The 15,527-nt window shown below is 46.5% G+C and overlaps 1 protein-coding gene across 1 annotated transcript in view; it reads right to left on the reverse strand.

Moving 5' to 3' along the window:
• Nucleotides 1–856: 856 nt before the first annotated feature.
• Nucleotides 857–15,527, reverse strand: part of POLA2 (DNA polymerase alpha 2, accessory subunit) — a 28,908-nt gene continuing 14,237 nt past the window's right edge. Inside the window, exons 15-18 of the mRNA XM_082203571.1 lie at nucleotides 12,733–12,839; nucleotides 3,885–3,944; nucleotides 2,807–2,933; nucleotides 857–1,315 (exon numbers count right to left, since the gene is read on the reverse strand). Coding sequence (XP_082059697.1) covers nucleotides 1,163–1,315; nucleotides 2,807–2,933; nucleotides 3,885–3,944; nucleotides 12,733–12,839 — 447 coding nt within the window. The 3' untranslated portion in view covers nucleotides 857–1,162. The remainder of the gene's footprint in view (nucleotides 1,316–2,806; nucleotides 2,934–3,884; nucleotides 3,945–12,732; nucleotides 12,840–15,527) is intronic.

Genomic DNA, 15,527 nt, shown 5'->3' on the forward strand with positions numbered 1-15,527 from the left:
TAAAATATTGTCATGGGAACGTAAGAAGAGCCCTGTTGGTATCCAGAGGTATCCTGCCTCCAAAATAGTGACTAGTAGCCACTTCATATGCTTATCCTCCAGAACTACTTTCAAAGCTATCACAAGCTGATGGCCATCACTTCATCAAGAGGGAGCAACTTCCACAATCCAACTCAGCGCTGTGTGAAGATGCATTTTCTTTTGTCTGTCCAAAATCTTCTAACATTCAGCTTCATTGGACGGCACCCGCTGGGTCCTTGTGTTATGAGAGAGGGCATCCGTAGTGTGCTCTGGAGCTCAAGTTCATAACACTCTATATGTATATCGCACTCGGGAACCCTTTCAAAATAAGCCTCTGAAGTAGATCACTTATGACCCCTCACACATTGCAGGCAGGGCCAAAGCTAAGCCTAAGGCAACCTGAGAGGAACCAGGGACTCATAATTCAATCTCTTTGCCCCACCTCTCAGGCTGGTGCACCTTGTACAACTCAGCAAAGAAGAATGGGGACAAAACCAGTGCTAGATGGTTCAACCTGTCCCTGGCCTCTCTACTTTCCACCACACTGGTCCCAATGGGCAACAGCAACCACTGAATATATCCAAGACTAAATAATAAGAAACTGCAGAAGAATTGTGGGGGGTTTTGTTTTAAATGTCTGCACCGCGGCCGCACGCAAGACCTGAACATTCAGTTTTCCAAACTAGAGGTCAGTTTCCCCACCAACTCTGCAGGATTGGAGTGTTTGAGAGGGGTGGGGGAGGGAGTTAAGACACCCCAAAGGATATCAACTTTGAAGCACAGAGGGAGACATGTTGCTCCCCCACCACCCAAAAAAATGCTACACACCAATGAATATAGCTAAGTTTTTATCTGTCTTCTCAAAGTAGAAAGTGTTTTGTCAAAAGGACATTAGCGTAGGCAAATCCATTCTTCCCCGCCCAAACATGGGGAAATTGAAACAGAAGAGATTCTCTCCAGCTGTGTTGGCAGCAAAGGTGGAGGGCAGATTCCCAAACAGCTGCAGCCCTGAGAGACCCCGAGACATTGGAGGAGAAACCTGCTCCGTCTCTTCAGTCTCGTCCCTAAACTGTATTTTGGTCCCGCTCCAGCAAAACCTCTGCAGTCCTCTCTGCTGGTGGGTTGAGGAGACGGATGCAAGTTAGATTCTCACGACCTGAGCAGCGATGCAAGGGCTCTTCCGCTCCTCCTGGTCCTTGGAGACTTCCTGCTGGATGCACAAACGCCCGTAGGTGCCTCCTACCTGGCCTTTTGTTAGCCGGCCTGGGTTCACACAGACACACCCAAGGACGTCCTAGGGATGGGCAGGAAACAAGGGGAGGGGGGAAGAGACATTAAAAACAAGAAACAGGCTCTTTAGTCAGATGGGAAGATATCATTAGGACATACTGATTTTAATCTCCCTAATATGGGTGTAGGAACTGTCTTGCCAGATCAGAAAAATCTGTCTAGTCCAGCATCCCAGTTCCAAAAAATGGGGGCAGCCAGATGTTTCTCAGCACTCACTAGCTAGGTATGGCAGCAACGGCTACCCTTTACAGTGGTGCCTCGCAAGACGAAAAGAATCCGTTCTGTGATTCTCTTCGTCTAGCGGTTTTTTCATCTTGCGAAGCAAGCCCATTGACGGATTAGCGCTATTAGCGGCTTTTAGCGGCTTATCTGCTGATCAGATCAGCTGATAAGCGGCTTAGAAAAGGGGGGGGGAGGAAAAAAACCAGCAGGAACTCGCAAGACATTGTCGTCTTGCGAAGCAAGCCCATAGGAAATTCGTTTTGCGAAGCACCTCCAAAACGAAAAACTCTTTCGTCTAGCGAGTTTTCCGTCTTGCAAGGCACTCGTCTTGTGGGGCACCACTGTATTTATCTTAAAGGGCGTCTCTCTCAGTATCAACCATTCTGGGACCTACGATCAGCAAGCGAGGCCACGTCAGTGGTGCCTGATTGGTGGCAACCCGGACAGGGCCTTTTTGGTGGTGGTTCTGTTTGTGGGGTGCCCTCCTTGCTGAAGTGGGCCTGCTCCACTCATTATTAATGTTGCTATCCAACTGAGAGTATGTGGCTTAAAAGTTTTCAATGTTTTTTCTTAACGTAATTGCCCCCCCCCCTTTGTTGTTTGCTGTCCTTGGGTGGGCAGGATAAGTAAGCAGCTTGCCCTCTAAAATAGACTGCCTCTGAACATGAATGGTATAATAACGTTTTATCAATGGATCTTCAGTGAACTCATCTGTATTTCTCCCCCTCTAAGCCTTACTCTGCCATCTATTCTCCACCCCAACTCCTGCTCAACAGGGCAGCATGCAGAGTTCCTTGCAGTGAAGTGGTGTGGCTGTGTTCAAGAACCTGTAGACCGGAGGTCAAATTCCAATGCTGGAATTAGAGGGAAGAGCAGTAGCAGAGCATTCGCTTTGATTGCAGGTCCTGGCATTTCCAAGGAAGACTCGGAATATCTCCTGAGTAAAATCCTAGAGAGCTGTTGCCAATCATTGCAAGCAATACTGAGCTAGACCCCTATGTTTTTATATAAATCAGTCCTTTAGTCAGTTCCACTGGAATCTTACTTTATTTTTAGAGCTGTAGCTCAGTGGTTAGATCAATTGCTTGGCATGAAGATCCCTGGCTCAGTCCCAGCATCTCCAGGCAGAGCTGGGGGATACTCTCTTGCTCAAAACCCTGGACAGCCACTGCCAATTTGTGTGGAGAACACTGAGCTAACGTGCGTAAGACAGCTTGGAATGTGTCCCCTCCCTCCATCGCCCTGCGCCCAGACAGCTTCATTTCCCCCCAACCTTGATAAAGTATCTCAGTTCCGACGGAGTGATCAGCACGTCCGGCGTGACAGGCAGGGCTGCGTATTGGTAGAAATGTTCGTAATCAATGTTCATCTCTTCCGCGGGAGGGTAGAGTGGATAGTAACTGCTCAGGAATTAAAGAAAGAAGGAAAGATCGCGTTACCCCTCCCATTCCGCAACCCGCTCCCTCGCATACATTGACACGCCCAGCAGCTGTTCCTCTCCCCCTTGGGTACCAACAGGATGCCAAGCTGTGCTTTTCAACACTGCTGCCAATTTCAGTTTGCATGTGTGTGTTTCTGCAGTCTCTAAATTCAGCACCTTAAAGGCACCGTGTTCCACATCTCCATGTTTCCAAAGTGTTGGGAAGGGGAGGAAAACAAAGGGAGTTGCCAAATATCATAGAATCACAGAGCTGTAGAGTTGAAAACCACCAGTGAAGGAGAGTTCACCACCTCTCGTGGGAGTCTGTTCCCCTGTCAAACAGCTCTTACTGCCAGAAAGTGCTTCCTGATGTTTAGTCCTGACCTTTGGACTTTGGACTTGGCTCGCATGGCTTGACCCCCCAGACTCTGGACTTGCCGCCAAGTAGGCCAGGGGTTCAGGACACATACAGCTTGGAAGGACAAAATACAAATGTCAATAATGTCGAGCCTGGAAAGATCCCAGCCTCTGGTTTTTCCCTTCCTCTCATCTCCACGGCTACAAATGTTGCGCTTCTTTACAATACTACACGTAATCATGCAACGCACCAACTTTATTTTAAGGGGCAAGGCCATAGCTCAGTGGCAGAGGCCCTGCTTTGCAAGCAGAAAGTCCCGGGTTCAATCCCCACCAGCTTTTTCCTGGTAGGGCTGGGAAAGACTCTGCCTGAAACCCTGGAGAGCGGCTGCCAATCAGTGCAGACAATACTGAGCTAGATGGACCAATGGAGTTGCTGTGATTTGAACCCAGGGCTTTTGGCAGGCAAGGCAGGAGGCCATACACTGCCAAAGGAAGAAATGAGCCCAAGTCTCACCACAAAAGATACCTGGGAGCAGGGAGGGTTTGTTTTGCTGCAACAAAAGGAGCTTACCTCCTCTGAGTCAGGATGTGCTTCAGAGTTCGGGAAAAACGGTCCAAGACACTGGAAGAACTAGGACAGAAAGAAAAGAGAGAGGAAGGTGGCAAAATTAAAAAGAGGGCGTGAAAATATGTATTAAAAATAGAACCAGTACCGACCCCCCCTCCCATATCTGCTTCTCTAAAACAGACTCCCTTTCAGCCTAAAATAAGTCCTGAGTTGTCATGAGGATAAAATGGGTGGGGGAGATGGAAGATTTAATAATAGGACAGCTTAGTTGCATACCTTAATTATTTGTATTTTAATTTCTGTGTAGATGGCCTTTCATATTTTGTAAAACTGCTTAGAAGCCTATTTTGCCAAGTGGGATTAATTATCATCACCTTCTTAGAAACAACTGGCTGATGTAAAGATTTCATCCTTAAATGGCTTCAACACATTAAACCTTAATTAAAATTAAAAGGTTTAAACCTGACCCTCTTAAATCCAACTCAGACACGTACACATACCAGGCAACATCAAGTCAGCCACCGGCAGGAAATTTAGGCTGCTACATACAACAACAAGGGTGTGGAACTTTGCCCCCCAGCTCATGTTGCTGAACTACAACTCCCATTAGCCCCAGCAAGCATGGCCAATGGACCAGGGATGATGGGAGTTGTAGTTTGGCAGCATCTGGAAGCCAAAGACTCCCTTTGCACCTGATGTACAGGATAATAAACCTCAGTCATTACACACACACACACACACACACACACACACTCCTCAAAATACAACACAAGTCAGTTCCCTGGCATTTTGGAAACATTGGCAGACTTGTTCCCAATAGAAGCTGCTTCTGTTCAGGAATATTCCCACCCGTCCCCTCTTTGGAAAATACTTACTTGTTCCATAAAATTAATATACTGCACGAGTGTAAAAACAAAAATCAAACAGACAAACAAAAACAACATATGCAGAATTTAGCAAAGATGTATTATTGTTTATCTGCAGTGTTAGCACCCCAGCCTTTTCACCAAAAAGTGTTTCAGAGTAGCTTGTAAAAAAATCCCCGCCTTCAGGCTAACAAACAAGATACGGCACATGAGGAAAAGGGAGCAGGAGGGAGGAGGGACACTCAAGCGAAACATGCCAGTAAGGGATGTGCTTTGGGAAGAGGGGCTGCAGCTTGGAGGGTCTGTTGTCCGAGGGTCAGCTAGAGGCCTGCGGGGCTGCTTTCAGCTGCGAGGTCTTAAGTTCCCCAGCTCTGCCCCAGCTTGAATATGCAAAGGCTCCAGGCTTCCTATTCTCAGGAGACAGATTCAAGGATCTTGAGATTAAGCCAGAGAAGGGAAGGTCTACATTCTTTTTTTCTTTTCTTTTTTTGCTATTTTTTGGGCGTGTTTATCTGCCAGTTCAGCTATTCCAAGAAGGATTTTTAAACAGCTTTAAAAAATTAGCTAAAATAGGCTTTAGCAAATTTTCTGTAAGCCGCCATTAGTATTTATATAGCTAAAAGGTGGGCTATAAAAACGCTTTCATAAATACATCAGGCACTGCCCTATGGACTCCCGCCACAATTTATCAGGGAAAGAAACTTGAGATTGGTTTAGGCTTGTGGTTCTGAACAGAAGCATTTTTAAAGATGCCAAATCAATCTTTCAATTGACTGGCCAGCCACATAAACAACAAACAAACCAACCCTTCCCCAGCCACTCTGGGCAGCTTCCAACAAAAGATTAAAAATACATTAAAATGTGTATTATGCTCTCTGTTATCATCATCATCATTATAATATTTATACCTCACCCATCTGACTGGGTTGCCCCAGGCACTCTGGGCAGTTTCCAACATAATAAAAAAGCCAGCAAAACATCAAACATTAAAAGCTGAAGAGTTCAAGGAGATATATGTGGAGGTCCCCTACCCCCCAGTTATCTTCACAAACTGAGCCAGACCAACACTCCTAAGATACTGCAGGGATAGGAAGGATGGGGAAACACATAAGACCCTCCAGAGGTTATTGGACTACAATTCCCATCAGCTACACTGGCTGGGGCTGATGGTATTTAGAGTCCAACAACATCTGGAGGTCCCCCCGGGTTCCCCCACTCCCTGAGATGAAGGACACACATACAGCGAGTGGATTTTATAACTGGCAAAGCAGGAAAGAAACCAGAAAAGAGGCCTCTGCGTTCAAATTTTACCCTGCTGGTGTGGTCCATGTATGTGTGCAAGGGAAAGACTCATGTGCTTACATTACATTATGTCAGAACTGGCCCTCTGCCAGCCTATTGTAATATTCGAAACTCTGCTGCAGTTGAGAGGATTTTTTGGCAGTCGCTGTTCAATCACCCACAAAACCAGCTTAACGCACCATGTTTTTGTACCCTCCCCCCTCCTGCCGTGGAGTCCCAGCTAATACTCATAAATTAAAAGCTCTCTTTTGTCTGAAGGCACGGCGACTCACCAAAACACAGAAACCTTGACATAAGGCAGTGTGAAAGTCAGGCATGAAACACACACACACAGACACAAACAACAACACGTCATCCGTGTTTTGTATGCAATGGGCAAAAGAAAAACAAAGGCAACCCAACAAGTCCCTCCCTGATATAATAAGGGAGAGAGCTGGGTGGAAGAACAACAGGACAGAAGCAAACGCCTTCCCTGGCAGGCGAGAGATTGCTCACGGCACCTTTCGTTTTGCTGGTTTCTAGTCCACGTGATCCCAAAAATACAGGGCAAGGTGAAAAGCCAATAAAGTATTACCTTAAATTAATAGCTTTTCATCCAACTCCCATAATTTCTGACCACTGCCCATGCTGATGGGAGCTGTCTTCATCTGCCCCACAGCTGATGCCAGGTTTAGGGAAGGTGGGTGCGGTATGGGGGGAAATGCACTTGTGGGCCAAATTAGGGACCATGTGGCAGGCCTAGCTAAGGGTCCAGAGGTCCTCCACCTTTTCTCTAACAGTTGTGCAGAATTGGGGGGATTTCAGCAGCATGACAAGTCATAAATCTGTGGGGGCAGAGAGGAACTTGCTCCAGCCACAAAACCACTCTTTCTGTGCAGCAGCTTTGAAGCCCCCCTGCTCTTCTCTGTACCAACTCACTGTGAGAATATATATATTATTTTCATTTCACAAGATTTATATACCACCTAATTAAACAACAAAAAAGACCTCTAAGCGACTTACAAAAGACAATCTAAAGTTTTCTTCAAAATATACTAATGAAAGCAAACATTACAAATTTTAAACTTCTTTTAAAAATCAGTACAGTGGTACCTCAGGTTAAGTACAGTGGTGCCTCGCAAGACGAAATTAATCCGTTCCGCGAGTCTCTTCGTCTAGCGGTTTTTTCGTCTTGCGAAGCAACCCTATTAGCGGCTTAGTGGATTAGCGCTATTAGCAGTTTAGCGGCTATTAAAGGCTTAAAGGTAAAGGTAAAGGTACCCCTGCCCGAGCGGGCCAGTCTTGACAGACTGTGGGGTTTGTGCGCCCATCTCACATCTATTGGCCGGGGGCCAGCGCTGTCCGGGGACACTTCCGGGTCACGTGGCCAGCGTGACAACGCTGCTCTGGCGAGCCAGAGCCGCACACGGAACGCCGTTTACCTTCCCGCTGGTAAGCGGTACCTATTTATCTACTTGCCCCCGGGGGTGCTTTCGAACTGCTAGGTGGGCAGGCGCTGGGACCGAGCAGCGGGAGCGCACCCCACCGCGGAGATTCGAACCACCGACCTTTCGATCGGCAAGCCCTAGGCGCTGAGGCTTTAGCCCACAGCGGCTATTAAAGGCTTAGCGGATAAAAGGCTATTAGCGGCTTAGAAAAAGGGGGGGGAGCGGGAAAAAATCGGAACACTCGCAAGATGTTTTCGTCTTGCAAAGCAAGCCCATAGGGAAAATCGTCTTGCGAAGCAGCTCAAAAACAGAAAACCCTTTCGTCTAGCGGGTTTTCCGTCTTGCGAGGCATTCATCTTGCGGGGCACCACTGTACTTAATTCGTTCCGGAGGTCCGTTCTTAACCTGAAACTGTTCTTAACCTGAAGCATCACTTTATCTAATGGGGCCTCATGCTGCCACCGCGCCACCAGAGCACAATTTCTGTTCTCATCCTGAAGCAAAGTTCTTAACCTGAAGCACTATTTCTGGGTTAGTGGAGTCTATAACCTGAAGCGTATGTAACCTGAAGCGTATGTAACCTGAGGTACCACTGTAATTTAAAAATTATACTTATCAAAACTACATATTAAAATTGCATGACAAAATTACACATCTGGGTAGGCTTGCCTAAACAAAAAAAATTTTTTGGCAGGCACTGAAAACAATATAGCAAAGGTAACTGGCTAATATCAAGGGGCAGGTAGTTCCAGAGATTAGGTGCTGCCACACTGAAGGGTTGATTTCTTGCAGATGTGGAACGAACACAATGTGGCACTTGTAAAAGTGCTACTTCTGCAGACGGAAGCAGGTTGTGTGGGCACAGATGAGGTGAGGCGAGCCTTCAATATTATTGAATCATTAGATCCTAATATTCATCAGGGGAAGGGGAGTTATGGGGTGGAAAGAGAGAGGAGAGAAATGCAGCCCCCCCTAGAGATACAACATTGCTTCCCTGTCTTTATTCTGGAGAAGAGCAATCCTCTTTCCCCCAAAATGAACAGCCCCTGGAGATCTAAAAATAATAAAGTCAGCACTGAGAAGACAGTTATAAGAGCCAACTGCCTGTTTTCCTGGTATTTCAGGGCAAGTTTAAGGAACTGGTTTTTCCCTGTTATGGGAAGTGGAGGAAAGGCAGCAGAATCTGAAGCTCCCAAGAGAGAGTCCAACTGGACTAATTCAATTAAGATATTTTTGGCATGTTTTGGCCTTTCTCCTCCAGTGAGGGAAGTGTTTGAGGTAGTTTCCTTTGAAGGAGGAAGTGTGAGGTGACGTCTATGTGCCCCTTCCCTCTCTACAACATGGGACAGGGAGACAAACTCCCCCACCCCAATCTCCACTATGCATTTAAAGTGGTGTGACACCACTTTAAAAAGTTACAGTTTCCACACACCCCACCAAAGAATCCTGGGAACTGTAGTTTATTAAGGCAGCTGAGAATCGTCAGGAGACCCTTATTCCCCTCACAGAGCTACAGTTCTGGGAGTGGCTTCACAATCAACCCCTCTTTCCCAGGATATTATTATTAATTCAATTTATATACCCCCCCTTTATTAAAGAGATCCCTGGGTTGTGTACAATGTTTAAAGCACATTACAGAACACCAGTGATAAAAACATAATAAAAAGCATACGGACAGCCAAATAATAAAATAGTCATCAAAATAACAGTCCTCTCTCCCACAGGTAATAGATTATTTAATAGCCATAAGCCTGGGTAAAGAGGAATGTTTTGGCCTGGCGCCTAAAGATATTGCAATGGTGGCGCCGGGGGAGAGCATTCCACACTAGGGGAACCACCACAGAAAAGGCCTGTTCTCTTGTTATAAAGTAACATGACAGAAGATGACACTGTGAAGGAGAAGGCCTGGGCTGGAGAAAGAGAGAGATTCAAAATTTTTAACCCACTATACTTCCAGAGGACATCTAACTAGTGTACAGAAATAGAATATTAAAAAATACAGGTCATGAACAGTATTGAAGCATAAAAACCCAGAAGCTAAAAACTTCAGGAAACAAAAAAACAGGCCAGTTTGGGACAAATGAATGGAAAGAGCCTAGCTGCAGAATCAGGCCCACCTGGTGCCGTATCCTGTTCTCATAGTGACGAACCAGAAACCCCAGTGGGAAGACCAAAAACAGGGCATGATTACACCATGCTCTCCCCACTTGCGATTCCTTGCAACTAGTATTCAGAGGACTATCAAGGTAGAACATAAAGTTATCCACCATTAATTTGTCTAATCCTCTTTTAAATTCCAAGTGCAGTTGCACCACAGGTTTGCATTAATCGCGTGATATAGGCGGTTTTAGTTTCAGCCCCTTTCTTAATTACCCCTTGCACGGAATCTGCTTCTTTCACACCGGAAAGACACCTCTGCCGAGTTATCCACTACACCTGAAGGTCTCCTTCCTGGTCAGTCACCACCGGTTCAGAGTTCATATGAAATAAAGATTTTCAGTGACCGTCAGAATCATAATGTCGGGACTTGTTTCCTTCCTGAGGGAAGAGAATTCTGGGGAACTGGTGCCACAAGGCTAATAACATGACTTCGAGTCGCAGCACGCTTTTTGCTCAGATGTGTGACGCCATCAACAGATGACGATGGCGCTGACTGAGAAACGGGGAGCTGTCTCCCCATAAAAGAGGAAGAAAAGAAGAAAAACACATGGTGAGGGAAAAGAGAGGATGTGACACAAACCCTCAAGGCAAAGGATGACTGCGATGCTTGATTTACTTAATGACAGGCCATGGGCGGCTGGCACCAGCCGACTTCTGAGGCACGCCACTTGTCAAGAGATTTTCTCAGGAACTGCACTTTGAAGTGAGACAGACTTTCTTTCTTTCTTTTTTTCTGATCTTGTCTGGAGATCAACCCATCCAGATGACTGATTCATTGGCTAAGACAGAAGGAACTCTGCATACACTCAGGAGCACCATATTTGGGATGTAGGGAGCCAGACCACTGCTCCCTCGGTATTGCCTATACAGTGGTACCTGGGGTTACATACGCTTCAGGTTACAGACTCCGCTAACCCAGAAATAGTACCTCGGGTTAAGAACTTTGCTTCAGGATGAGAACAGAAATCGTGCTCCAGCGGTGTAGCAGCACCAGGAGGCCCCATTAGTTAAAGTGGTGCTTCAGGTTAAGAACAGTTTCAGGTTAAAAACAGACCTCCGGAACGAATTAAGTACTTAACACGAGGTACCACTGTACTGCTCTCCAGATTTTCAACCAGGGGACCTGTCCAGCTCTTCACCTGGCCCCTAAAAGGTTCGCCAACAGAACCTCCCTGGGGAGAGCATTCCATAAATGGGGAGCAACTGCAGAGAAGGCCCATTTTTGCGTTGCCACCCTCCAAACTGCTCCTGGAGGAGGCACAGGAATGATCTCAGGGTCTGGGTAGGTTCATATGGGGAGAGGCGGTCCTTGAGGTATTGCAGTCCTCAACCGTTTAAGACTTTATAGGTCAAAACCAGCAGCAATTTGAATTGGGCCCGGAAACTAATTAGCAGACAGTGCATTTGGGCCAGTACTGGTGAAATATGCTCAAATTGTCTTGCCCCAGTGAGCAGCCTGGCTGCCAAATTCCATGCCAGCTGAATTTTCCGAATTGTCTTCAGGGGCAGCCCTACATGTAACGCGCTGCAATAATCTCACCTCGAGGTTGCCAGAACATAAACAGCAGCAGTTATCTGGACAGGGGCAGCCTAAGTGCCGCAGCGGGACCACCAGCCACAACTGATGGAAGGCACTCTGTGCCACTGAGCCTCAAGTGACAGCAAAGAATCCAGGAATACACCTCTAAGGTATGTACCCTCTCCTTCAGAGGGAGTGTAACCCCATCAACAGCAGGCAATCTCCCAGCCATCTGGTCTAGGGAACCCCCACTAACAGTGCCTCAGTCTTAGCTGGATTGAGCTTCAGTTTATTACAGACTGAAAACTTCTTCTGGACTTTTTGGCATGAAAGAGAAAATGAACTTGTAATGAATCCATCTGGATTCAAAGATTGGGGAAAAAAATGGCTCATAGAAAATAGTACTAAATTGAGAGGACAGAGAACTCAATGTCTGTCTGTCTGTCTTTCTTTCTTTCATTTCTTGTTTTCTCTTTTTTCTTCTGCTCCTTTTTAGATTATATTTTTATAGCATTTCTTTTAATTTGATGTATTATATTTATCTTTTGATAAGTACCAATAAATATATTTAATGTAAATACAAAAAGCTCATCCCATACAGAAGTTACACGCAGCCTGTAGTGCTATCAAAATTAATAACACGGTTTCACTGTAACGTAAGCATGCGCGTGCACGTGCACACACACACACACACACACACACACCTCCAAAGGGTTTACAGCAGAAATGTGGACTGCACTTTGGAAGGCGTTAGCAACATAAGAGGGAATTTTGTGTGACATCAAGCCATGTGATTCCACAGCTCAGGGCTGGCATTTCTTTCGCTCACAGACCGATTACACTTTTTGGATTCTGAATCACGCCTGATTCATGCTGTGTCATTTCCCCCACCCCCTGCCATTATCACATCTTCCACACTCACAGCTGTCTGAAGATCAGCAGATATCCTTTTAAAAAGAAGCAGAAAATTGCTCAAGGAACAATGACCACACCGAGGAGCTAAATCCAGCACCAAACCACAGTGCCTCCCAGTATGAATACAATCTCAGCCAGCAAATGGATGTGTTTGGGGATGATTAATAATCCCTTCATTTTAGTGCTGGAGATTTAAGGTTTTAGAACGGGGGTGGGAAGACTTATGCCTGGGGGCGTGACTGCAGGCTTCTCTCAGTCCCCTTAGGACTCTCCCCACGGCCCTCACTGGGCCTGCTCCACACCCTCCTTGAGGGTTTTGGCCTCGCTGGAATGTGTCCATAAGCTATGGCAGTGCCTTTTATCTGTGTAGATGGGGGATAGAAAAGGGAGTGTAAAATTTTTTTGCTCAATCCACTTTTGCCTCTGGCACCACCCAGCACTGTCGTGTGGCCCCCTGGAAGGTTGGCCAAGATGCAATGCGGCCCCCTGGAAGGTTGGCCAAGATGCAATGCGGCCCTCAGGCTGGGGGAAAAAAAATACACCCACCTCATGGTTTTAGAGTTTAAGAGCATCCTGCATTGCAAGGGGTTGGACTAGATGTCCCTTGGTGTCCCCTTCCAACTCTACAGTTCCGCAAATCTACATCCCTGCTTTGAACATACCTGCTAATTTCTTCTGAGCCCATGTGAAAGACCAGGTCCACAGAAGTCAAGCCAAAAACCACACCGTTGATCTCCAAGGTGCAGGGGTCAGATACGAAGAGAACCCTCTGGAATTGGAGAAAAGGGGAGAGAGGGTTTGTGCGGGCTGACCAAACAGCTCACAAATCGGGCATTCAAGTAGAAAGCACGGCAGAAGATTTTATTTTTATTTTTAAAGTAGGATAAGAGTCAGGGCCTAAAGATATGAGGCAGTTACAAAGCTCTTTCCTCACTACTTTGACAGGGGTGCAGAGAGAAGAGACTCAGCACAGCCCAGGGATTCTCAGAGTTTGAATACCAGGTCAGAATCATACATTTTCAGGTAGCCTGAAGAGAATTGTTTTCATGGTCTTGGTCCACTCCCCACCCCCTCACACTAAAAATCTGTAAAATGGGACCAACGTAGACTCTACCTTATAGATCGCTTCAAGTGTTTTGCTATTACCTTCCCTCAGTTATCGTATTTACTCGAATGTAATGCGGCATCGAATCTAATGCGCACCTCAATTTTCGAAATCTTGAAACCAAAAAAGTATTTGTTGGTGAATGTAAATGCGCCATCAAACCTTATGCACGCCCTAATTTTCACGACGTAATTTGGCCAAAAAAGGTGTGCATTACATTTGGGTAAATACAGTATTTCTTCATCTGCCACATCAGTATGCAATACCACCAAGGGGGAAGAAATGGGGATAATCCCGGTTTATCCACTGTGGTGTAGTGGTTATGATGTCAGACAAAGGCTGGGGAAGACCTGGGTACAAATTCCCATTAGGTCATGAAATTTCCTGGTTGGACTTGGGCCAACAACATTCTCTCTGCCTAGAGTCTCACAAGGCTGTTTTGAAAATAAAGTGTGTGTGTTAGAAGCCTACACACACTGCCCTATGTGTGTGACAAGGGTTGAGATACAACTCTCATAGAGTTGGAAAAGGCCAATCATAGACCTACTGCAATGAATGGACCCGCGTCAACTGATCTCAGTGGGTCAGCTCTGAGTAGAACATAAAACTACATATTTAAATGCAAATCACCTTTACTTATCATTGCCAGGCAGGTGATGATGGGAATCGTAGACCAAAAACAGCTGGAGACCCAAGAACTGGTCTAAACAGAAGACTTTTCAGAGTGCAGCAAAAAGCTCATCAGCTCCGATGAACACACTTTTATCTTTGTAGGGAAGTCGTACGGGCTTCCAGGTCTCCCCACTACCCCATACCAAACCTGAGAGTTCACTAAAAGCACCTCCAAACTCCCGTCAGGAGCGAGAGGAAAACACCAGGATTTGCCCAGAAGAGCAGTCTACAGCAGTCTAAACACAGTGCCTTTTCTTCAGCTGGGAGCTCCCCCTTCTGGGAGATGGAGCTTTTTCACGGGATCCAGCTAAACGCTGCACATGCAGAATGCACCCGCACAAGGAGTGTTAAAAGGAGAGAGAGAGAAATCCTTCATGTGTTTAGTGAAGGGAGGGGCGTGGCCAGCAGGAACACCCTTGCTAGCCCCCCCCCCCATTTACTGAACATGCGGGGGGACTCATTTGAAGCAGGAAATCTCTTAGTTTAGTGCCAGAGCATCAGCTTTGCCTAGCTTCTCCCGGTAAGGCTGGGGAAGATTTTCTGCCTAAAACCCTGGAGCGCTGCTGCCAGTCAGTGTAGACAATATGGAGCTAGATGGACCCCAATAGCCAGACTCAATACCAGGTTCCTATGTAGACCTCTCAGGTAAAGGTGTAAGGCAGGCTTCCTCAACCTCCGCCCTCCAGATGTTTTTGGCCTACAACTCCCATGATCCCTAGCTAGCAGGACCAGCGGTCAGGGATGCTGGGAATTACAGTCTCAAAACATCTGGAGGGCCGAGGTTGAGGAAGCCTGGTGTAAGGTATACCCTACTGCAGCTAAGCCTTGAGCACATGTAACTGAGTTAATCACAGGTTCTTCCCCTGCTTGTCTCTGTTTCAGTCTCAGTCTCCTTCCTCTGTGCTTCTATGTTTATTTTCAGACTGAGTCCCTTGGGGCAGAGACCTGCATCATCACCATCATCAAAATCAAAATACAGAAAAAAATCAAAATATAAAAAGCACAAAATCAATTAATAAAAATAAAAACAACAACCCAATAACCCCTCTCCCCCCCCAACCCCCACATTTTAAAAGGGGATAGGATGTCAATCAAATCAACCAAAGGCCTGGTTAAGAAGGAACATTTTCACCTGGCGCCTAAAGGTGTATAATGAAGGCGCCAGGCGAGTTTCCCTGAGGAGAGCATTCCATAGATGGGGAGCCACTGAAGAAGGCCTGTTCTTGTGCTGCCACCCTTTGGACCTCTCAAGCAGGAGGCACACGATGGACCTCAGAGGATGATCTCAGGGTCCTGGTTCATATGTAAAGAGGCAGGCCCTGAGGTATTGCGGTCCTGAGCCGTTTAAGGCTTTATAGGCCAAAACCAGCACTTTGAATTGGGCCCAGAAGCTAACTGGTAGCCAGTGCAGTCGAACCAGGATCGGTATAATATGCTCAAACCATCTTGCTCCGGTGAGCAACCTGGCCATCTTCAGAGGCAGCTCTATGTATAACACATTGCAGTAATCTACCCTTGAGGTGACCAGAGCACAGACAACAGTAGTTAAGCTATCCCTGTCCAGAGAGGGGCGTAGCTGAGCAACCAGCCGAAGCTGATGGAAGGAACTCCAGCTAAAGTTGATGTCTTCAGACAGACAAGGCTGATTTCTGGCCTCACAGAGCATCTGAGGAACTTCAG

Source organism: Podarcis vaucheri (genome assembly GCF_965113315.1).
Source record: "Podarcis vaucheri genome assembly, chromosome: 16".
Lineage (NCBI taxonomy): Eukaryota > Metazoa > Chordata > Lepidosauria > Squamata > Lacertidae > Podarcis > Podarcis vaucheri.